The sequence below is a fragment of the Paramormyrops kingsleyae genome, chromosome 11 (genome assembly GCF_048594095.1).
Source record: "Paramormyrops kingsleyae isolate MSU_618 chromosome 11, PKINGS_0.4, whole genome shotgun sequence".
Taxonomy (NCBI): Eukaryota; Metazoa; Chordata; class Actinopteri; order Osteoglossiformes; family Mormyridae; genus Paramormyrops; species Paramormyrops kingsleyae.
The window spans coordinates 25,847,582-25,868,144 of NC_132807.1; the positions used below are offsets into that span (position 1 = coordinate 25,847,582).

The window sequence follows — 20,563 nt, forward strand, 5'->3', positions numbered from 1 at the left end:
AAATTTTAGCTAGAAATGGGTATTGATTCGCCGGTATATGGATTTAAAATTATTTTAAAATGTCTGACATTCACTCCGTTCAGATTTAAGGCGAGTCTAGGAGTTCGGTTATCATTAGGCTACTTATTGATACACATGGAATTAGCTGCCAGAATTAGGTTTGGTTATTCCATTTAACTATCGGGGTTGTGAAAACAGAATTGTTACAGTTCTAAGCCAGATATATAACGTATAATTTACACAGCTAGGTTATGAGCCCATTACCAGCTTTAATGTTTATATAAAGAAAGATAATAGTCCTACGACTTTGCCATTCATTTGTCAAAGGATTGACGATGGGAAAGGTTTTAGCTACAAAATATTTGATTAGAAAATATTTGCTCAAAAATTATTACTGTTTATTGTTGTTTCAATATCGTTTTATTTTGATTAACAAAGTGAAATATAGGTCTAGATATACGTATTCTATTCGATGATCCAACTACAGTACATCCATCTTCCAGCCCGGAACCAACCCAGGCAGCACGTACGAGAGTTTCAGTTTCATTAAAATATTTTTACCTTCTTGATTTAATGATTCCATAATGATTCGTACTCGCGCCGTGTTCATACCGGAAGATGTTGGCGGTGACACAGGATGTCGCGGTAACCAACAACAAAATATCTCCGTTGCTACGGCAATTTAACCCAAATACTGAGACCATATTTATGCTTAAAAGGATTGAGAAGGATTAAAAAGATATAAATGATGGACTGTAAGACCGTGGTAACAGAAATTTCTGAACCTTGGGTATGTAGGTATATCAAAGATTAAACATCTTGCTTGACTTAAAAGAAATAAACAACATAGAAAAGACAGTATTACTTTTAATGTTTTTAAGTCAAGTTTGTAATGCGGCCTTATAAGCATCAGAGCAGTCATGCGGCTCGATTTCTCAATCAAGCGGTAAGTTTTACCATGCATGTTTTTTTAAGTTACGGTGAATAAATAATGATCTGTATCTTGCATTTTATTGTGAACATTTAGTCACATGTCATCACATTTAAATTAATATTTCAGAAGCCTCCCGGAGAAAGAACACACAACGCCTGATAATTCCCAAAGTTTAAATAATTAAATAGCCTATTTTATTAGACAACAACGACATCTATAGCTAGGCGGACTTAAACTCACACATGCATCTACGTGTATCATATATTAAATATGGGGAAAATAAACAGAAATAAAAGCTTGGAAGACACGTATTCGGGTCTGGGGTACATATTAAGTTACAGTTTCCATGTGCAGGCACCAGTTGCATTTACACACAATTTACCTTTTATTCTAATTCAACTTCCTTCACAATTTTTCCAGCAGACAAACAGCTACAAATTACAACTGGCAGCCTTAAATTCACTTTTACCAGAGAGACATGCCCAGAGACAGGTGAATATATTTCAGTGATTGATACTTTTTTTTTTGCAGTTATGTCAATAATGAATAATTTCAAAATGCATTATAATTATTTGGTCTCTGTTAGAATTTACTTTAAAATACTGACTAAATAAAGCCAACAACAGGAAATAAAATGTACTTTCTAAGCAAGTTTCAATATCTCTTATCCGGCAATGAATTGTATTTATTTATCTTTTAGCTGGACTCACGGTTCCCTAAAGACGCTTCCCGAGAACTCTCTATTGACTCATTGAAGGTGACCAATCTGCGGCAAGGTACCATTTCATCAGTCCCTTTTGAGAAGTGTAATGAAATCATGGCACACGTTGTGGTTTATAATCCCTAGTTGCTTCGTTGCAGAAAGCAAGCGCACTGCTCACAGTGACAGAAGGGCCACACGGGTACCTGCGCTGGCATTTGAGTTTGTGGGCTTGGAGCGAGCTTTTTTGCCCCCTCCTGCTGTTACCCCCCGCAGTTACCCGAGGCTGGCAGCGGACGCAGGCCCCCCAGCATACAGAGCCAGGCCAGCCCATGGAGCACACAGCGTGGGGTCCGTTTATACCCCGAACAAAACCCTTCTCTCCCACCCCACAGGTACGCTGACATCACTCTTCTGGCTATGAAGCATTATGAGAGAAAGCACTGCGATACAACTGTAGTCTGAAAAAGACATTTAAGTTGAGAGAATGATCCATAAACCCCTGGAGACTTAAATGTCTGTGCTGCTCCTGTATCAGGTGATATGGCACCTTTACTGGAGACCTCAGTTCCCAGTTTCCCCAAGACCCTCTGTTCCCAGGATGACTGTTCCCACTACCCAGAGCGCCTGGACCTGGACAGGTAAATGAAGGTCCGACGCTCCTTTGCTTATTGATGTTAATCTGCACAGTTTGGATGATTTACGGAGCTTTTCTCTGTGCCAAAAAACCCGCAATACTGTTAAGAAAAGAGAATGAATATTAAAGTCCTATAAAAGATTGTGCCTTATGAGATAAACATTCATAGTTTATAGTTAATCTACAGCAGTGGTTTTCAACCTGTGGGCCGCGGCCCCCTAGTGGGCCGCGACGGTATTGCAAGGGGGCCGCCAATTATTATTAATAGAAATTGTAATATTGTTAATATAATAAAAAATGTCTAGTCAAAATCAAATAAATCATAATTTGATATATAATTAAATAAATTACCAGTTTATTCAATAAAGACAATTAACAGCCTTGCTTCCGAGTACTTAGCTAACCCGACACAAAAAGCGGGATCGTTTAAATTCTTTTGCAGTGGGCCGCGGAAACGTATGTGTTTGGCTGTGTGGGCCGTGAGTTAAAAAAGGTTGGGAACCACTGATCTACAGTATATGAAAGTTTTGGCGAGTGTCTTTATTTAGGCATATATTAAATTCAGTTTTGACGTTTGTATGGGTGAATGTCCACTTTACATCTAGGAATTCAGTGCAATGTCTGTATTTTGCCTGCAGGCAGCAGTAAAACTGTTTTTAAAAGTAGCCATGTTTTCTGGAAGTTGGAACTGCTGTTTATACGCTAAAGCTTCTGAAGGTTCATGTTTCCACTTAAAGTGTAGAACAGCTTTAAACAATAAAGAATGAGATTACTGGCTTTAATGAGCAATTATGATTCCTAAAAATGTACAGTTACATGCCATTCATCTTCAACTCGGTAACACGCGTCACTCTCCACTGTGACCACAAAGGGCTGAGGCTGAAGTTCTAAACGTGTGTTTTTCTGAAATAGGCGTGGCCTGGAGAGGTGCCCCCTAGTGGAAGGTGGGGAGAGGCTGCGTCTCCTCAACCTCCAGCACAACCTCATCTCCCAGATCCGGAACCTGTCGCACCTGCGGTGCCTCGTGATCTTGGACATGTATGACAACCGTGTGGCCGAAATGTCCGGCATCTCTGCCCTCAGCTCTCTGCGGGTGCTCCTGCTGGGCAATAACAGGTGTGAAGGGGGGGAAAGGGGTTCGCCTAGTCCTCGTAATATCTACCCCATAACTAATTAATCGCTTTATGATGGCATATGTATAATTTAGCTGGACGGCTATTAAAAGCTAATTGCACTGCCTGCTGGGAAGTTGTGCATGTAACTGGCGATTATGGGGGATGCAGGTCAGTCACATGCAAACTCTCCCCTAACCTGTGACTAACAATGAATCGCACATATGACCAAATCATTCATCTATCTGTCCGTCTGTCTGTATAAAGTAAATATATATTAAAATAAATGTTGGCCGGCTGTATGTCTGACACTGCAATGTTACGTAGTGCGTGCCGCAGGCTCTACGGTTGTTGCTATGGGGAAGAACTGTACTGTGTTGCCGTGTGACCATCCCAACCTCACATGCACCTCCCAGTCTTATTCTCACACCAAAAAGTCAGTGCGATTATCCTATTCCAACATGCGTCCTTTTCATCGTACAACCTGTCTGTCGGAATGGAACCCGGTTGTAAGTCGAAGGCAGTCTGTACTGGTTATATATTGACATAATATGTAAACTACAATCCCAAAACAGGGGTACAAGGAAACCTGGTCAAAAGTCTTAGATATTGCTAATTATTTTAGGGGGTTCCTAGTTTACTCTAATAGTCTTCTACACATATCCAAGGATGGTCACCTTTGGGCTGTTGATTTTAAGCAAGATTGTGGAATTTTTACCAGCTTAATATATATTTCCGGAATGTAGTGACACCTAACAAGATGTGTAAAAATATTTTGCTTTTGTTACTTATACATATATAAGCCTCCTTGGAAATCCGATCTGGCTTTAAGTCTGAGAGTCAGAACACAAAAGATTAGCAGTCGCTAATCATGGAGGTGGATTCCATGAGGAATGTCCTCAACTCACTTTGGCCTTTTTCCAGATCTATTAAATGTGGAATTTTAGTTTCAGTGCAGTTACCCCAAGCAGTTACTGATGTCTTTCATGAGGCGCATACCGTGGGTTTGGGTTTTGACTGGAACTGTAGCAGGAATGAAACCCCCACCCCCCACCTGCCTGCCTGATGAAGGCGTGGCGCCTTTCCCGGCCCCCTCCCCGCCTGAGAGAACCTCGCACGCACACCGCACACATTCCTCAGCTTGTTTTACACCACCAGTGTTAATTGTAGATGACGGTGAGGAGGGGCTTTGATTGACACGATAAGCTTCGTGAGGATGGATCTCATGGCTTCTAATACATGTTCAGTAGGTTGCTGAGCACCTCCCAGGGAGAATGTGGCTCCTTTCTGCTGTCTGGCCCCTTCACCAGTATCTCTGAGGGGGCCTTGCTCTGTGCAAATGGGGGACACTTGGTAAACAGTCTGCAGGAAGTGCGACAAGCCGGCCCTTTGGTCTTTTATTGCCTTTCTTTCTGACAACAGACGTGGGCCTGCAATCTAAATATACTGTTTAAATGTGAATAGGTGCTTTTATATGGGATGTGAATGTAAATGTGACATTTTACTAATCGCTGTCTCTGTTTTACCAGTTTGGTTCTGATAAATCAGTTCGCTTTACCGGATATATATATATATTTTTTTTTCAGAATCAAGAAGATTTGCAGCTTGGATAATCTCATGAATTTGGATGTTCTGGACTTGCATGGGAACCAGGTTTGTTCAGCTTGCTGTGGTTCTGTTGCACCTTGACGTACATCATACCTGAATATCCATACTGCCATGGTGCATCGCACAGTAAAAGGGCTCCTTCAAAATTAAATATAATGATATAATGGTTAGTGCATATGCAGTATACTTTCGACTCCCTCTTTATCCTCTGAGTTCCTGTTCTTACAGCTCTTAATTCCATGTGGTTTAGTTCCAGCCCAGTGCCCGGCATGTTGTACAAGGCTCCCTTTGAGCTGGATTATTCCGCAGGCATTGCCAGGGTCGAACCCTGGCTTCCTGACACCCCTGAGCTACAGGAGGCCCACTATGCCATCCCAGTGAGGCCTCCCACGCAGGCTAGCCCACCGCAGCTCCATCAGTAAATGCTGGCCAAGCAGTCCCTATTATCCAGTGCTTCTTTGCCAAGCGGGAGTTCCCAGCCACCCATAGTCTACAATGGGTAGAAATCACATCTATTCATTCCCATTGACTGCTATGGAATCTCTTCAGCAGAGCAACTGATCACAGGCCTGATTTCTGGGTTTGCAAGCTTTTCAGCTAAGGAAGGTTTAATTAAGAAACAAACAAAATGGAGGGTAATTGCACATATTCAGAGTTGCACATCTGTATATGTGTGATCAGAAGGTCGTCAGTTCAAGCCCCATGGCTGAGATTTCACCGTTGAGCTCTGGAGCGTGACCCTTATGTCCAGGTGCTCCAAGGGCCCTGTCTGTTCCTGCTCTCTCATCCTCCCTTGTATGTTGCCTTGGGCAAATGCATCTGCTAAACACGTAAATGTATAGTTTTCCACTTCTTCCCACATACAAATTTGTTTCTTCTTTTTGTGCCAATCAACATTTTGCAACCTGACCTGCCCCAGAAGAGAGAGGTGTAATTGAAACAGTCGAGTGCTGAACAGGAAGTTGTGCGAGTGTGGAATTTGTGGGGACTCAGAGGGTCCCTGGCTGCCGGCGGCCGTCCCACATTCAGGGGTCACGTTTGACAGCAGCCTCAGGAGCTTCTCTTTAGGAGAAAGGAATGCATTGAGAAGCCTGTTCCGGCACTTTGTAATGGGATGTCCATCACCCACGGCAACCTCAGACGGAGATCTCCTCCCACACACTCAGAGGATCTCCTTCCCGATTTCATGTCTCCCTTTCAACGTACCTCAGTGACATGAACAAAATTGTTGGTTTGCTCTGCCAGGGGTTCGCTAATACTTTAATCGGCCCAGTGCTGGTGACAGTCCAGCAGCTCTCAGACTGGCTGATGGCTTCTTGCTGACCCTTGCTACTCTTAGTGATGTGATCAGTACAAATGAGAACTGCATGCATACAGCATCTGCAGCCGTGGTCTGCACTGCAAGATGGTAAATGCGTCACTGCCATATGCCTGTTAGATCTTTAGGAATTGCTGGTCTCCTTATTGTTAACCATTCAGAATATTCAGAAGCACGTTGATACAATGGCAATGTGCAAAAGTCTTAGGCAGTCTAAAGAAATGTTGAAAGGTATTTATCTGGGTAGTATGTACACATTTACTCAGAACAAAAAGTACAATATAATATTAGAACATATGCAAATTATGAGTAACAATAAGAACTAGAAAAACGTCTTTCCTTCTTCTTACTAACATCTTGTTGGACGGCTTGAAGAACACGGCTTCAGTTCCTGACCTCAGGGGCACCTCAGCCATTCCATGTATTTAAGTTTTATCACCAGCACACTTAAGTTAATTAGCTTAATTTGTTTAAAAAACTCAATGAAATATTGATTAGCTATTTGAGATGTATTAGTGGTTGAGTCAAATAATTCATGGGTGTATTGTACGGTTGCTGGAAATACTGGGGTGATTTTAGCAGAGGTTTTGAAATCGCTAAACTAACACACTCTGACGGGCGTAAGAGCACAGTTTTACACCAACACAAAGATTGTTTAAACACCACTCACTTTGGCTGCCTAAGACTTTTGCACAGTACTGTATGTGTGTATTACTGTGCTATTGGCTCTTTATTTTAGAATGAGGGTCCTCTTCAAAGACTGTTTTTGGAACTTGAGTGACTTTAGTGGTCATTGTCAACAGGGGTTTGATGTTAATTGGCTGCCTTGCTGTTACTGAGCAGTTAAAGCCAAGCGGAAATAAAAGACACGTCATTTTGTGCCGATGGCCGGACTCACGCCAAAGATGGACAGAGCAGATGTGACCTAGCATTGTGATAGCAGATGTTTCTATCTTTCTACTGTAGAACATCTCGCCACTTTTGCTTGTGTACAATTAGATGGCAGGAAGTTGGGGGGAGGGGAGGGGTTAGTTTGCCCCTGATTTTCCTTTGTGCACAGGTACATGAAAGCAAATTCCGGAATTCTGTTGGAGGCTTCTATAGTCCCAGGTTCCTGTGTTTGATCTGACTGCTGTCCACTGTGCTGAGCTCCAATGAGGGATTTTGAGTTTAGATCCTCTCAGGTTTCCTGTCTTCCTTCATCATGTTCATAAGAGGCCCTGAAATTCTTATCCTCCAGAAAGCCCAGACTCCATCCTGCTCATAGGGGGACTTGTTCATTTTTTACTAATGTCGCTTCCCATTTTTAATGATTATTCCAGGGATGATGCGGGGAAGCAGAACATTCTGTATTATGAATAACCCAGGATCTATAATCAGAGTGCTCATACATTTTAATCAGTTGTCACTGGAAACACGTTCCCCCTTGTAGTCCTGTGAATTCACCAATAATCTTATTTGTTACACGGCAAATTTGGAAAAGTATCTTTTATATAATGGAACCTTTGTACCAGTGGGCTTTTATCTGGGGAGTAATGGACTCACTCAGGTTGTTCATCTGATGCACAAATATACTAGTTTCATAAATACAAGACTGCCCTCACTTTATGGTTTTTGTAAACACAGCCTACTTGCTGTTCAGCATGGGAACTGTTTTAGTGAAACCTTCAGCAGGCGATGCTGCTCTGTTCTGCTTTACTGGGCAACCAGACAACAATAATTCCCCATCCAAGTCATCATGATGTAAATAATGACCTTTCCCTTTTATTCATGTCGGCTGCACTCATCCTGCTCCCTCCATTCTTTCTCCATAATGACTCCTGGTGCCGGCGCTTTCCTGCAGTCTTCCACCTCCGATCTCGTGTTTGATATATCGCTCTCTTTTGCTTGTATTTCTTCTCAGATCACGCTGATCGAGAACGTCTCCCACCTGTCAGAGCTGCGCGTTTTAAACTTGGCAGGGAACTACATCTCCAGGGTGGAGAACCTGCAGGGCCTGGACACCCTGACTGAACTCAACTTGCGGCGGAACTGCATCTCCAGCATGGTGAGGGTGTGGGAGATGTGGCTGGGTTTTGGGGGGGGGGGGGGGGTTTCTGATCAGAGAGGTAGGCAATGGGTGGGGCTAAAATGCAGCAGCTTTGGAAAATATTCACCCCCTTGAACTTTGGCAAATTTTTGTGCATTTGAGCAGTAGGGCTCATCAACAGCCAATGGTTTTGTCTGTGTCCCCTCAGTACATCCACCCAATCTGCTGTTACTTATCTGTACATTATTTATCATACTGTCTAAATTGTCCTTGTTTTGCATGACAGCCAAAGTAACCTCCTTGTATATAAGTACTTGCTAATAAATAAACAATTATAATTCTGATATATTTAAATAGAACACATTTTCATACGCAAACGTATTCACCCTGAAGAGGAAGGAATATTATCCCACAAGAAAACTTGATTAAAATTTATAATGAATGGAGGAAAAAATGAGATTTCTTTATCATGCATAAATCCCATTTGTTACAATACTCACGTTAAAGCTGCAGATCGCCCCAAAAATGAAAAAGATGAGTTTTGGATGGCCTTTAGTGCTATCTACCCATCTAGGGTGTTCTGCTGGGAGTCACCTAGTTTTGGAGATATCCAATTTTGAAATGTCGGCCTTTTCTCGAATATAATGAGAGTAAATATGGCATTCTTAGTGTAGTGATTGAAGCGCCAAAAAAAATACATTTGGAAAAATTCAAATTTCATTATAAGATAATCCACAGACTTCGTAGTAAACAGTTTAATGACGGAACTATTTCCTTGTACCGAACTCCACACACCAATTGAATCACTGCAGAGAAGATACAAGCACAAACATGCCAGCAATAACTTGTGAACGGCGATACCATTGGTGTATGGGGTTCGGTGAAGATGTGCTAAGATGGGAAGGCCTGTCCACAGGTCAGCAATCTCTGCAGAACTGCACAGACGTCGCCTTAAAGGCAGAGGAGTTAGAACTCATGCCTGAGAAAATACCACATGAAAAAGAGCCTGGATTTCGCAACTTGACACATGACAAGGTCTGCAATCATGTGGTGAAAGATTCTGTGGGTTACTGAAACCAAAACTAATTTCTTTGGCTCAAAGGAAAAACCATGGAACAGTTTGGTGGTACCTCAATGTTATGGGGAACCTTTTTAGTGCCAAAGACAGAGGGTGGGAGTATCTGGAATCAAATAAAGGCAAATTCTGGAGGGGAACCTGCTGCACTGTGCAGTTGACCTTTGGCAGCGTTAAACATTCACGTTCCAACAGGACAATGACCCCAAACATGCTACTTAAAGGTACCTGGTTGATCCACTTAAGGCCCACAGATGAATCCTACTGAAAATCTGTGGAAACATGTGAAGGTTGTGGTTCACTGATCTTGATCTTGAGTAAATCTTCAGGGAAGGACAGGCAAACATCCCTAAATCCAGATGTGCAATGTGCATACAGATATAGCCAAAAAGATGCCAAGTCCTGCTTTAGCTGCTTCTTCTACACAGTAATGACTGAAGAGGATTAATACTTATTAAAGCAATGGATTCGAGTTGAGTGAAACTCAATGGGCTACAAGATGTTTGTACTGTATGAGGCATTTATGGTAAGCTGTTTTATTCTGGTATTAGGTTGCCTTTTCAAGAACTGACCAGGCAGGACAGATGAAAATTAGCCTATAGAGCTAACTCTGGCTTATTTAAAGTCTTTTGTTCTGTAGATCAATGATTACTGTCCCTGTTAAATGAATAAATAAATACAGGACATGTGCGTAGTGAGTGCACATTTGCACAGAACAAAAAACACAATATAACCTTAGAACATGTGCAAATTTTGAGTAACAAAATAAAAACTAGTAAAACTTTCCTCTGCTCTCCTAAAAGTTACTGATATCTCGTTGGATAGCAAGATAAACATTGCTTCAGATCCCAAACCTCTCCTCAGGACACCCCAGCCATTCCATGTATTTATAGAATTAGCTCACTTAATTAACTTAATTAGCTAAAGTCAATAAGATATTGATTAGCTATATGAGGTGTGCTAGTGGCCGTGACAAAAAATACATAGGTGTATTGTATGGTTGCTGGAAATACTGAGGTAATTCTAGCAGCGGTTTTGAAATGGCTAAGCTGATACTCCATTATGCTATTATGCCTGTCAAAGTATTACCGCAAGCTGGTTGAATGCACTTTTTAATACCTTTTTGCATATAAATATTTCTGTCTCCTCAAATTAAGTTCATTGTGTGTATAATGCTTCTCTTGATTATAAAATCAGGATTCAATATTAGTAAATTTGTGGAGTAGAGTAACAGTAAGCCACATTGTCGTTGGAAGGGCCTCCTCTGTAGTTCCTGTAACTGAATGAATCTGCTGTACTGTAGTGTGTGATGTATGTTTCTTACAATATGCTTCACTGTCTGCAGTATCAGTTAGGTATACAGTCTGTATTCACATGCAGTTGACAGCTGAATTGCCAGCCTCTTTCTCAGTGTGTTTTACAACCAGCCCACACATCTGTAATGCTTTTTGTAGTTGGTTCCCTGCATTGCATCCAGTAGCTGGCCATCTCCCTTCAGTAATGCTTCCTGTATCTGGCCCAGTCTTCTCTGAAAGGCATCCTGTAGCTCACCCTTTTCTCCTGTATCCTGCCCTCGTGCCTGTGTAATACCTTCTGTAGCTGACCTTCTTCCCCTTCATCCACTGTAATGCCTCTTGTATCCTGCCCACTCTCATGTTGTAGATGTTCTCATCCAATATACTCTGTAATTCTTCCCATAGCTGACCTTCTCCTCCTTTGAAATGCTTCCTGTAGCTAGCCTAGGCTTCCTTTGTAATGCTTCTTATAGCTGTCCGTCTCCTCCTTTGTAATGCTTCTTGTAGCTGGCCTTCTCCTCTTTTGTAATGCTTCCTGTAGCTGCCCTTCTCCTCCCTTGTAATGCTTCCTGTAGCTGCCCTTCTCCTCCCTTGTAATCCTTCCTGTAGCTGGCCATCTCCTCCTCTGTCCTGCCCCCCTGTAGCTGGCCCTTGCCCCTCTTCTCTCTATAATGCCTCCTGTATCCAGTCTCTCCTCTCTTTCACTACTCCTTATCCACATGCTCATGTCTTCTTAAATTAGCATCACTTTCTTTCTCCAGATGTTCTTGGCCTTGGTGAAGTTTTCCACCTACAGCCCTGGCACCTTCTTCACTTGGTTACACTGTTTCTCTGTGGTTTGTTTAAGTTCACGGTGTTTGATATTTCCGCTCTTTTCTTCTCCCTAAAGATAAAATCAAAAGGAACACACAAATTGAAATGGCAGACTTGGTCTCAGGTTTTGTGTGTGGAAGGACAGAGTGACTGTTTTCTTAAATTATTTTATGGAGTGGAAGTGTTGACACCATGACTCTCTGTGTGCAAACATCAGCTCATTTCTGACTAAGTATCTTGGAGATGATCGCTGTAGCGCCTTGTAATAAAGTGCATTCATGAGGGTGAGTATAACTCTTGTATGTATTCCCTGTAAAGACCTCCACCTCTACAAATAGGGTGCGATATTTTGTATAACATTCCATGGAAGGAAATATCTCAGCCCAAAGCTTCTTTCTGTCTCATCTCTCCTTACACAGTAATGCTGCCAGTTTTTTGGGTTGCATGGACAGAAATCCTCATACACTTTTAAAATGTTTTACTTTTCGTACTTGTGAGGTATAAAATGGGTTTTTGGAAGAGTGACTAAAGGAAAAAAATGTTGACATTGACATGCTGTAGAGAAAGAGGTTACAGTCTCTGGTCTGCTAAGATGGAGGGAACATTTTGTGTAGGACAGAAATGATGGAATGCTTTGTTGTGCATTGCATGTGAATTTTGTTTACGGCATAAGAGTGAGCGCTAAATAACATGCCTGTAGTGGGGTAGGGGTTTGTAGGCGGAGCTGTGCTGTCAGTAGGTAATGATTAAATGGTGCTGACAAGCGCCTGGTGTGTGACTGAAGTCAGGAACGAGGTGAGTGACTCTCCCCCTCACAGCCGTGAGCCGAACCGGCCTGACCAGGAGGCACACCCAAACGCCAGCGTGAGACTTTGGCTGAGGTGATGCAGGTTGGGGGTCTGCTTCTGGGGCTAACAGGCCAGCTCATCTGTTCACTGTTTGGTATGTTAGCACGTTAGCTGATGACGTTGTCGTCATTGTGGCAATCAAGAGAAGCTGAAGGAACATTTAGTGTCTATCTTCACGGGCTAGTTTCCTACACATAAAAGCATAATTACTGCTTGCTGCTGCTGTGGATTGATTTGCTTTTCTTACCCTCCTTAATTGGGGCAGGGACCTAAAAAAAAGTTTTTAAATGTGGAAGCAACTGACAAAATCTGGGCTATCTAATCATATGTCTTGAAGGCCACAACATGAGTGGATTCTCCAGCTCTCTTTAAACAACTTGCATTCAGAAGGCATTTTTTATCCATCTAGGAAAAATAATAAGAACAAGTAAAATGCAATGAACTGCTTCATAACCAGACAGGGTGACCAGTCTGCAGTGACTTTGTCTCTCCACAAGGGTTTCTTTTTACATCCTATATGCTGTGATACATTAATAGCTTCTCGTTCTCATTCTGTGTGACCTTTAAAGTATTAGTGGAAACGTGACCCATTAAGAAAGTTCTAATCTCTAGTTACACAGTTAAGGTTGTCATCTTGGAAAAATAAGGATATTTAATAAATAGGTTTTCACTAGTTAAACTCAGAATCAGCATAATTTCTCAACCTGTTCAGACCACGCCACTAATTTACCGAAGAATTGTAAGTTAGCCATATTGGTGGTGCAGTAAACATGTTACATCATAGGCCCCTGGATTGGAACATACAACCTTCAGGTCATGGTTCCAGTTCTGAGCACGGTGCCTACTGGTGCAGTGGCATTTTTATGAGACTGACATAGCAGGGGTGCCTATTTTGTGCCCAGCATGAGCCTTTGAAGCTTCCCGCCCTGGTGGTGGCTTGTTGAGTTCACTGTTCCAAATTGAGGTGGCTAGAGAAGGTATGCACAAGTTTGGGTCTGGTCCAACGTGGGTGCGGAAGCCCCCCCGCCCCTCCACCCCCCACAAAGAGCAGACCGTAACCACTACCTCCTGTGCCTGCCACATTTTATTGTGCTTTTGTTGTGATCTTGCTCCAACACCATTCATTTGCCTTTGGAATTTTCTCCATAGGGTGTCCGGGGTGCGTTTTAGCAAAAGTTAAAACTTGAGTTCACGACAGCTATCCTGAAGCAATTTATATCAGAGGAAAAGAGGTAAAGATTATCATTTTTAAACCCATTGAACTCAATGGATTGAAGATGGATTAATGTGAATGTTTACTGTACTCTTGACTCGTTCTGACAGGCTACTTTACAGCATTGTTATTGCCATTCGACTGTCAGCATAAGTATTGTGTTAAGCACTCACTGAATCATCTGATGACCTGCACTTGGCCGCATACATTTATCTGCTGTCAGTGCCTAATTCAAGACTTTATTCAGTCCTGACTGCAGAACAACTCATTTCTGCTGATTTTCTTTTTATGATGGTTTTTTAAATTTCAGTTTCCAGCTTTTTGTTTTATTTTTTAGTCAGAATAAGCTGTATGTCTTTGTTTGTTTGTTTGCCTGTTTGTTTATTTGTTGAGCATGTCCTTTTGTACTTGTCATTTGGTGAACTGTTAACCTAAGCGGGCTAAACATATAAGTGTTGCCCTTTTCCTAATTTAGTGACAACAGCCATGCGAAACAGAGATTTACGTAACCAGGGCAACCGGCAGGAGTCCGGAAGCTGGCGCAGAGGCTGCCCAGTGAATCGCCACACAATCTCAAAGTTCTGAGCTATTGTTCCCCTGGGGAACGGACTGAAAGGGGAGCCACTGGAGGCATGGCTGTAGGCCCAGTTGGGTCTATGCCGGATGCTTCCTGCATGCTGAGAGGGAACAGTAGCAGGACCGTATGTGTACGCAGTAATAATGGAGAGTTAGCCCACACACCACATCCACATGCCACCGTCTTCCCATGTGGCCCACAACCCCACCCATCTCCCATGTGGCCCACAGCCCCACCCATCTCCCATGTGGCCCACAGCCCCGCCCATCTCCCATGTGGCCCACAGCCCCGCCCATCTCCCATGTGGGCTCCCATGGCATTCGTCAGCATCCTCCTGCCTTCCAGCAAAGGGCCCAGTAATGAAGCACGCTGATTCTCCCGCCTGACAAGTGATCATGTTATCTCCTGCTCTGCAAATGAAACCGACACTTAGTGTCTTTCTGTGTGCGCTGGTACCTTCAGTCCACCTGGCCCAGCTGCAGGCCAGAGTCCCAGAGCTCAGCACAGTTCTTGATCCCCAGGGGGCTGGACTGGCCATCTGGATTACCAGCATTTTCCCCGGTGGGCTGATGGTTACGTTAGCCGGCACCCCAAAGTCCAGGGCTGGATAAAACTGAAGGAAACTGAGAAGCTGGGGGATTTGCTAGAGGTCAGGAGCATCCAGCCTCCACCGGGCAACTTCTCTCACCATCTCCTTCTCACCATAGACGGAGTTGGACCGCCTACCTTCCCTGCAGCGGCTGTTCCTCAGCTGCAACCGAATCGCCAGGTGAGCTTCTGGACGTGAGCTTCTGGACGTGAGCTTCTCCGTGTCAGTGGCGTCACATTTCCACACGCACAACAGCGCTCCTCTCCTGCTAACCCCTGATTTTCAGGACCTATCATTTCCACATTAGTACCATCTTGCATAGTTTTAAGCTGGACACCTTTGCACAGAGCTGCCTTCCACGGGAAGTGAATTATGTTTTATTTAAGTTACTCCCTGTCTTCACTTCTGTCATGTCAATGTACTAGTTAGCTGGGAAATTCTACTTCATCTCAAGCCATTTTAATGATCATCTCACCATCCTTTCCCACAATCTGTGCATTTATACTATGCAGGGTCTCCGGTCTATGATTATTGTTTCAGCTTCCTTTGTTTCAGAAAGAACAGACATGCTTGACTATTAGCCCGAAGGTTAATGTCACATTAACACATCAGCTATGTCGCACGTTGTTACTTCATTTGCATAATCAGCCTAAACTCAGACTCTCGCGCTGAATATGGAGAGTGTGTTTTGTATATCCGGAATCAGGTTCTTGTCTTAGCGACTTAATGTGAATTAATTACCTCCCTGGATTTCAGTGTTGGAGCTCATGTCCTCATGGATGCCTGTCAAAACCCCGAAAACTTCCTACGTCAGTTTAACTTGCTCAAGGCAAATTTCTTTTTTCGGTCCTCACGCTTTTCTGTTGAACGCCCTGCTCGACACCCTGTTCAACAGCCTGTTCTCCACGCAGAAACACGCATATTTTAGCAGGTCTGCTAAATTTGGCATAACGAGCTGCCCGTTTCGCGCTCGCAGTGACAGTGCTAACAGACCCAAGCTGGAGCTCACTGGAGCTCCTTCCATTAGCTCACAGGAGCTCCTTCCATTCACCTGTTTTTCTGCCGGGATCATGCTGAGCGGCCGTCACCCTCATAGGATCAGCCCTAGTTAGGCCTTTGGCTTTAGCTATTTAAATTATGCCTTTCTGGAATCCATGCCAGCAAGGTTTTTGATATATTCATTTGAACCCACCTTCTCTGGTTCTGAAACTCTAAACTGTTCCTTACTTGACCTCTCTACCAATCAGATTTTAGTTTTGTAAGGTCACATTTTTTTTTTTTACTGTTAAGTATTCTATGTTAGAATCATTGACAGAATTTGCAGCATATTTTTGTTTTAAAGATAATCAGACATTAATTGTTGTTTAATTGCTGCAAGATATTGCTTGTGGCAGCAAAGGAATATGAAGACAGACACAAACATGAGGATCGGGGGCAGTGGTGCAGCCCTGGATATAACTTGTTTTTGTGTCCCGGGCTAGTTTTGATGACCTGGCCTGCCTGAGCCGATCCAGCTCCCTCGCTGAGCTTGCCCTGGACGGGAACCCGGTGACGCAGGAGGCCTGTTACAAGCAGACTGCACTGAGATGCCTGCTTCACCTGAGACAGCTGGACATGAAGCGCGTCACGGTAAGGCGTGTGCATACACGCGTGTGCCTGCATATGCTGTCGTACTTCTGGGGCCGCGTGTGCACATAGGACCGTGCATCCTCACATGCGTGCGCGTGCGCGCCCGCATTCGTGCGTATGCATCTCCGTGCACCGACACCCTCGTGGGACCTGTATTCCTGTGCCCGCATCTGTGTAGAAAATCTTTGGGTTGTCAACCGAAAAAATAGATACTTCGAATTCCAAGAGCAGCGAGTTTATTCTTGAACAACGATAATATAGTCTCTTAGTGGTTTAATTTTCCCTATTAATTTCAATGCTTTCACGTGTAACTCTTCGCCTTATGGTGCAATGCAGATTGGGACATCTGAGAGGAAAAACACACCCAGGCCTGACTTTGAGGAATTCATACGGTTGTAGGTTATGCTTCTAATTTATGTCGTTCTGTTGTTACACAGAAAGGAATTTGTGTCACAGGCAGGCAGTACAGGGTGACAGCCGCCCGCAGCTGGCTAGGTGGGGTGCGATCTCCTCTTTGAATCCTGGCCATTTGGCTCTTCACTGATGAATCCGTTACAAAGTAATTTTAGCCATGCTTCACTAAAGTGAAATGCTAGATCCTCTCTCAGCTGCTTGCCTTCCCTACTCAGCCTGATACCTCATGCCTGGGCAGCTTCCTCACTCTCCCTCAGTGATGTTCCTCTTTGTTAGAAGGTGTTACCAGATTCATGGCATTTATGAAGCACTGTGCTGACGTTTAAGATAAATAAGTACCTAGAGAGATGACAGCGGGTCTGTGGCTAAGTTACACTGAGCCAATCTGAGAGTTCGAGAGCTTGGCTTGAGATGACAGTATTAGCAATTCTCATTTTGGCATGAAAAAATAAGTTATGGTAATGAAACTATCCAGAGCTGATGCTGGATTTTTGGGCACTAGGTACATGATTGTATTTCTTTTAATGTCATTATTTTAATGTCAGATTTAAGGTCATTTTTATGAATTAAGGAAAACTCAAAAACCAATGAAATTTTAGGTTGAATTATATTGGTTGGCCATGGAAACACTGCTCAAGATCTCCCTGCTGGTGCAAAACCGTTTTTTCACCGAAGCAAAATAAAAGTGCATCAGAGGAGATAAAAGTGTGCTGGGTCTTTTGTCAGTGAACAAAAACCGGCATGACAATATGCCTATTCTTTTGTAAAATTGCAGTGTGAACCTGGAATCATTGTACATAGACGGACTTCTTCTAGAGAATCGCCTTTGATCGTTCATCTAGGACCCCCGCACCTCACAACAGCTGCTGGCTGAACAATTTAGCCGGCAGGAACATACCCACCCGGGCTCCTTGATTATTCGCAATCAACTGAAAGATGAGTTCCTCAAATAGAAATGGCTGGAGAGGGGGAGAGACTGGGGGCCATTGTTACATCCTGCTAAACGATGCATAGTCAGCCAGTGGGGAACTCAGACCAAAGATATTAAAATATGTGACGTCTGTCAGGCAATCAAGTCATAAGTGGACCACTGGGACTGCTGATGAGCTATCTGAGGTAGCTACAATGGGCCGTGCTTTTCTCTGAGATGCATGTGATGATGTTTAATGAGTACACAGCCCCCCCCCCCCCCCACGTTGATTTACACAACGAAACCTGTACTCCTGTTGGAACCCCGGTGACAGACCGCCAAGATTGAGCAGGAGGCTTAGAGACCCCTATGAATAATTAAGTTCCAGATCTGCAGGAAGAGTCAGCAGGAAAGGTACTAATGGACCAGAAATCAAACCGGCAGTATGATAAGGGCATCCAAGAAATAAAGAGTATCCTGGAAAAAAGGTTTGCCAGTAACAACTGCTTCACTGTCTGGAAGGGCTATCAAACCATCACTAATTAAAAACAAAACTCTTGTGTAAATGGTGACCTACCTACACCTAACAAGCTCTGTTAGGTACATTTGAAACCCAGTGGACCATCAGGAACTGGGACTTTCAAAACCCCACCTCTCATCTTTCCAACAGACTTGTTACCTTCCACCTCCCCTTCTCAAGCATCCATTGGCCGACTGACAACGAATTCGCACCGATTCTTTTATCCTACAGGGGGGCCTTCAGGCTCTAAAAGATACAAACCAGCAGGCAAGCAGCTGGAGCTGATCTGGTCCCCCCTCCCACGCTAACACATAGCACAGTCCAGTCTCAGTCTTTATAGCTATATGCACTCAGGTTTTGGAACAGTAGAGTGTTTCTGCCTGCTTAAGATCTTCCATCATTTTTATTATCATTGCGCTTCAGTCCATACCAGGCAGAATGTGCAACTCCCACCTTCCCAGCGACCTTAGGGCCAGATTTAAAAGCAGGTTGATTGAGCGTGGGGGCACCATCAAGAAAAGGCGACAATGAGACTGATCAGTTCTCGGGGGATCTACTAAAAATGTGCAAGTTTATGAATACAGACACAATTGGTTCTTTTAAATATTGACCAATCCAATCTACCAAGGGCAGCGCAAAATAAGACATGCTTTTTATTCAGCGTTATATAATGCTGCAATTTGCAGTGAATTGTCTCCTGCAAACTATAGTACATCCCACTGCATGAGTCATTTAAGTACTCTCCTCCCCCAAATTTTGTACTTTGAAAGGGAACTCCTTTCAGTCACAAAATTAACTGTCAATGTCTTTCCACTGCAATCTTTTCACTGTACATCTTTAGTAATCCCTACAGTACTACTTTAACTCCAAAAGATGGCTGGCGTTGGCACAGGCTGTTAGTAAATCTGGCCCTTAGTCTTTGCACTGGTGCACCCAAAATTGCATGCTCTATCACCTACTCTGTATGCTAATGACCTGGGTGCACCACATCCTACAGTTTAATAGCATCAAACAGTAGAAATGATGGATATCTTCTGGCCTGGTAGCTCAATAGCTAGCTCTGTGTGTGGGTGTGCATGTGTGAAACTGAAGGGCTGGTATCTTGTCCATAATGTTTCCTGGGATACTGGCATGCTCAGACTGGCCTTGAACTGAATAGGAGATTCTGGAAAATGTACATGTGGAAATACCCCCATTCGCCTATTATCAGAAAAATGAAAGAGGTTTCTGGCAGGATAGTTGAGCCCTTCAGATTACTGGGGACCCCCGTCTTCAACACACTGAACAGGATGAGAGGATCGCATCCACCAGAAAGTGCAGCTGCGCATGTCATATGTACCAGGTGAAGATAAATGAACACAACAAACCCATTTTGGTACAATTCTGTGTAGTCATCAGTGACAGCATCATCACCTCGTACATCAACGTCTGATCGGGTGCGGTATATGCCAAACGCAAATTACAATGTTCACCAAATCTGCACCGCTCCCTCCTCGGAGAACATCCAGGGCGAGGAAGAGGTTCGCTGACCCTCCCATCCAAGGCAACCAGCTGTTCCAAAGTGTTATTTCTGAAAAGTGCATTAAAACCTGAACCATGTCACTTTTAAATTCTTCTTTCTGATCGATAAAGCAGCCTAAAATAGTAACACTTTATCCTTCTATCACATCATTAGGGATTGCTTCTTGGACTGCCCTGCCATTGTTAGGTTACTGCATTTTGTCTGTATTTTTATAGACTTTACACACACTTGGAACGAAAATGTACTGTATTGTCGACATTTGTTATAGCCTGAGTATTTTTACTGTGTGTGTCATGCTTCTATGTGGAATAGCAAAAATACTGTACCAGTACATTGTAACGTACTTGGCAAGTTAAGTTGATTTGAATTGGTGGAACAGAGAGGTATGGTGAGCCAGCCTTACGTCATGCTAAATTAGAGATGAAGTGAGTTTAGCTAAGTTCTGGTTAAGTCTGAAAGGAGCGTGGTTTGACATGTGACGTTGCACTTTGCCGGATCAAAATCGCAGTTGTAGCAGAGGGAAAAAGTAACACTCGGTTAATGGTGTGTAAAAAAGGGATCTGCACTCCGAACGGAAACGCCAGTGATACGCAGGAGTGCCCCATTTGAACTGCACTCCAGGGAACCTCTTACATATCCACTGCCTGCTCTCTGTGGTACCCTGCACTGGATGAGGGGTCAGAAGATGGATTATCGGATGAAATGGATTCATTAGTGGTTTAATATTTTTAAGAAATCTTCATCAGGGAATGAAAATAAAGAGATGATAATGTAATGGTTAAGGGACCCTCTGTTTATTGAAAGTGGAACTTGGATGAAT

At 43.3% G+C, this 20,563-nt stretch overlaps 1 protein-coding gene across 4 annotated transcripts in view; it reads left to right on the forward strand.

The window, feature by feature from the left end:
- The first annotated feature begins 562 nt into the window (after positions 1 to 562).
- LOC111848021 (leucine-rich repeat-containing protein 49) overlaps positions 563 to 20,563 on the forward strand; it is a 51,385-nt gene continuing 31,384 nt past the window's right edge. Inside the window, exons 1-11 of one of the 4 annotated variants that reach the window (XM_072718346.1) lie at positions 563 to 790; positions 882 to 946; positions 1,355 to 1,426; positions 1,635 to 1,710; positions 1,796 to 2,029; positions 2,173 to 2,275; positions 3,184 to 3,387; positions 4,970 to 5,036; positions 8,213 to 8,356; positions 14,867 to 14,928; positions 16,230 to 16,377. In XM_072718346.1, coding sequence (XP_072574447.1) covers positions 893 to 946; positions 1,355 to 1,426; positions 1,635 to 1,710; positions 1,796 to 2,029; positions 2,173 to 2,275; positions 3,184 to 3,387; positions 4,970 to 5,036; positions 8,213 to 8,356; positions 14,867 to 14,928; positions 16,230 to 16,377 — 1,164 coding nt within the window. In that variant the 5' untranslated portion in view covers positions 563 to 790; positions 882 to 892. Of the gene's footprint in view, positions 947 to 1,354; positions 1,427 to 1,634; positions 1,711 to 1,795; positions 2,030 to 2,172; positions 2,276 to 3,183; positions 3,388 to 4,969; positions 5,037 to 8,212; positions 8,357 to 14,866; positions 14,929 to 16,229; positions 16,378 to 20,563 lie in introns of all 4 variants that reach the window. The other 3 variants (XM_072718348.1, XM_072718345.1, XM_072718347.1) reach the window with 3 other exon arrangements.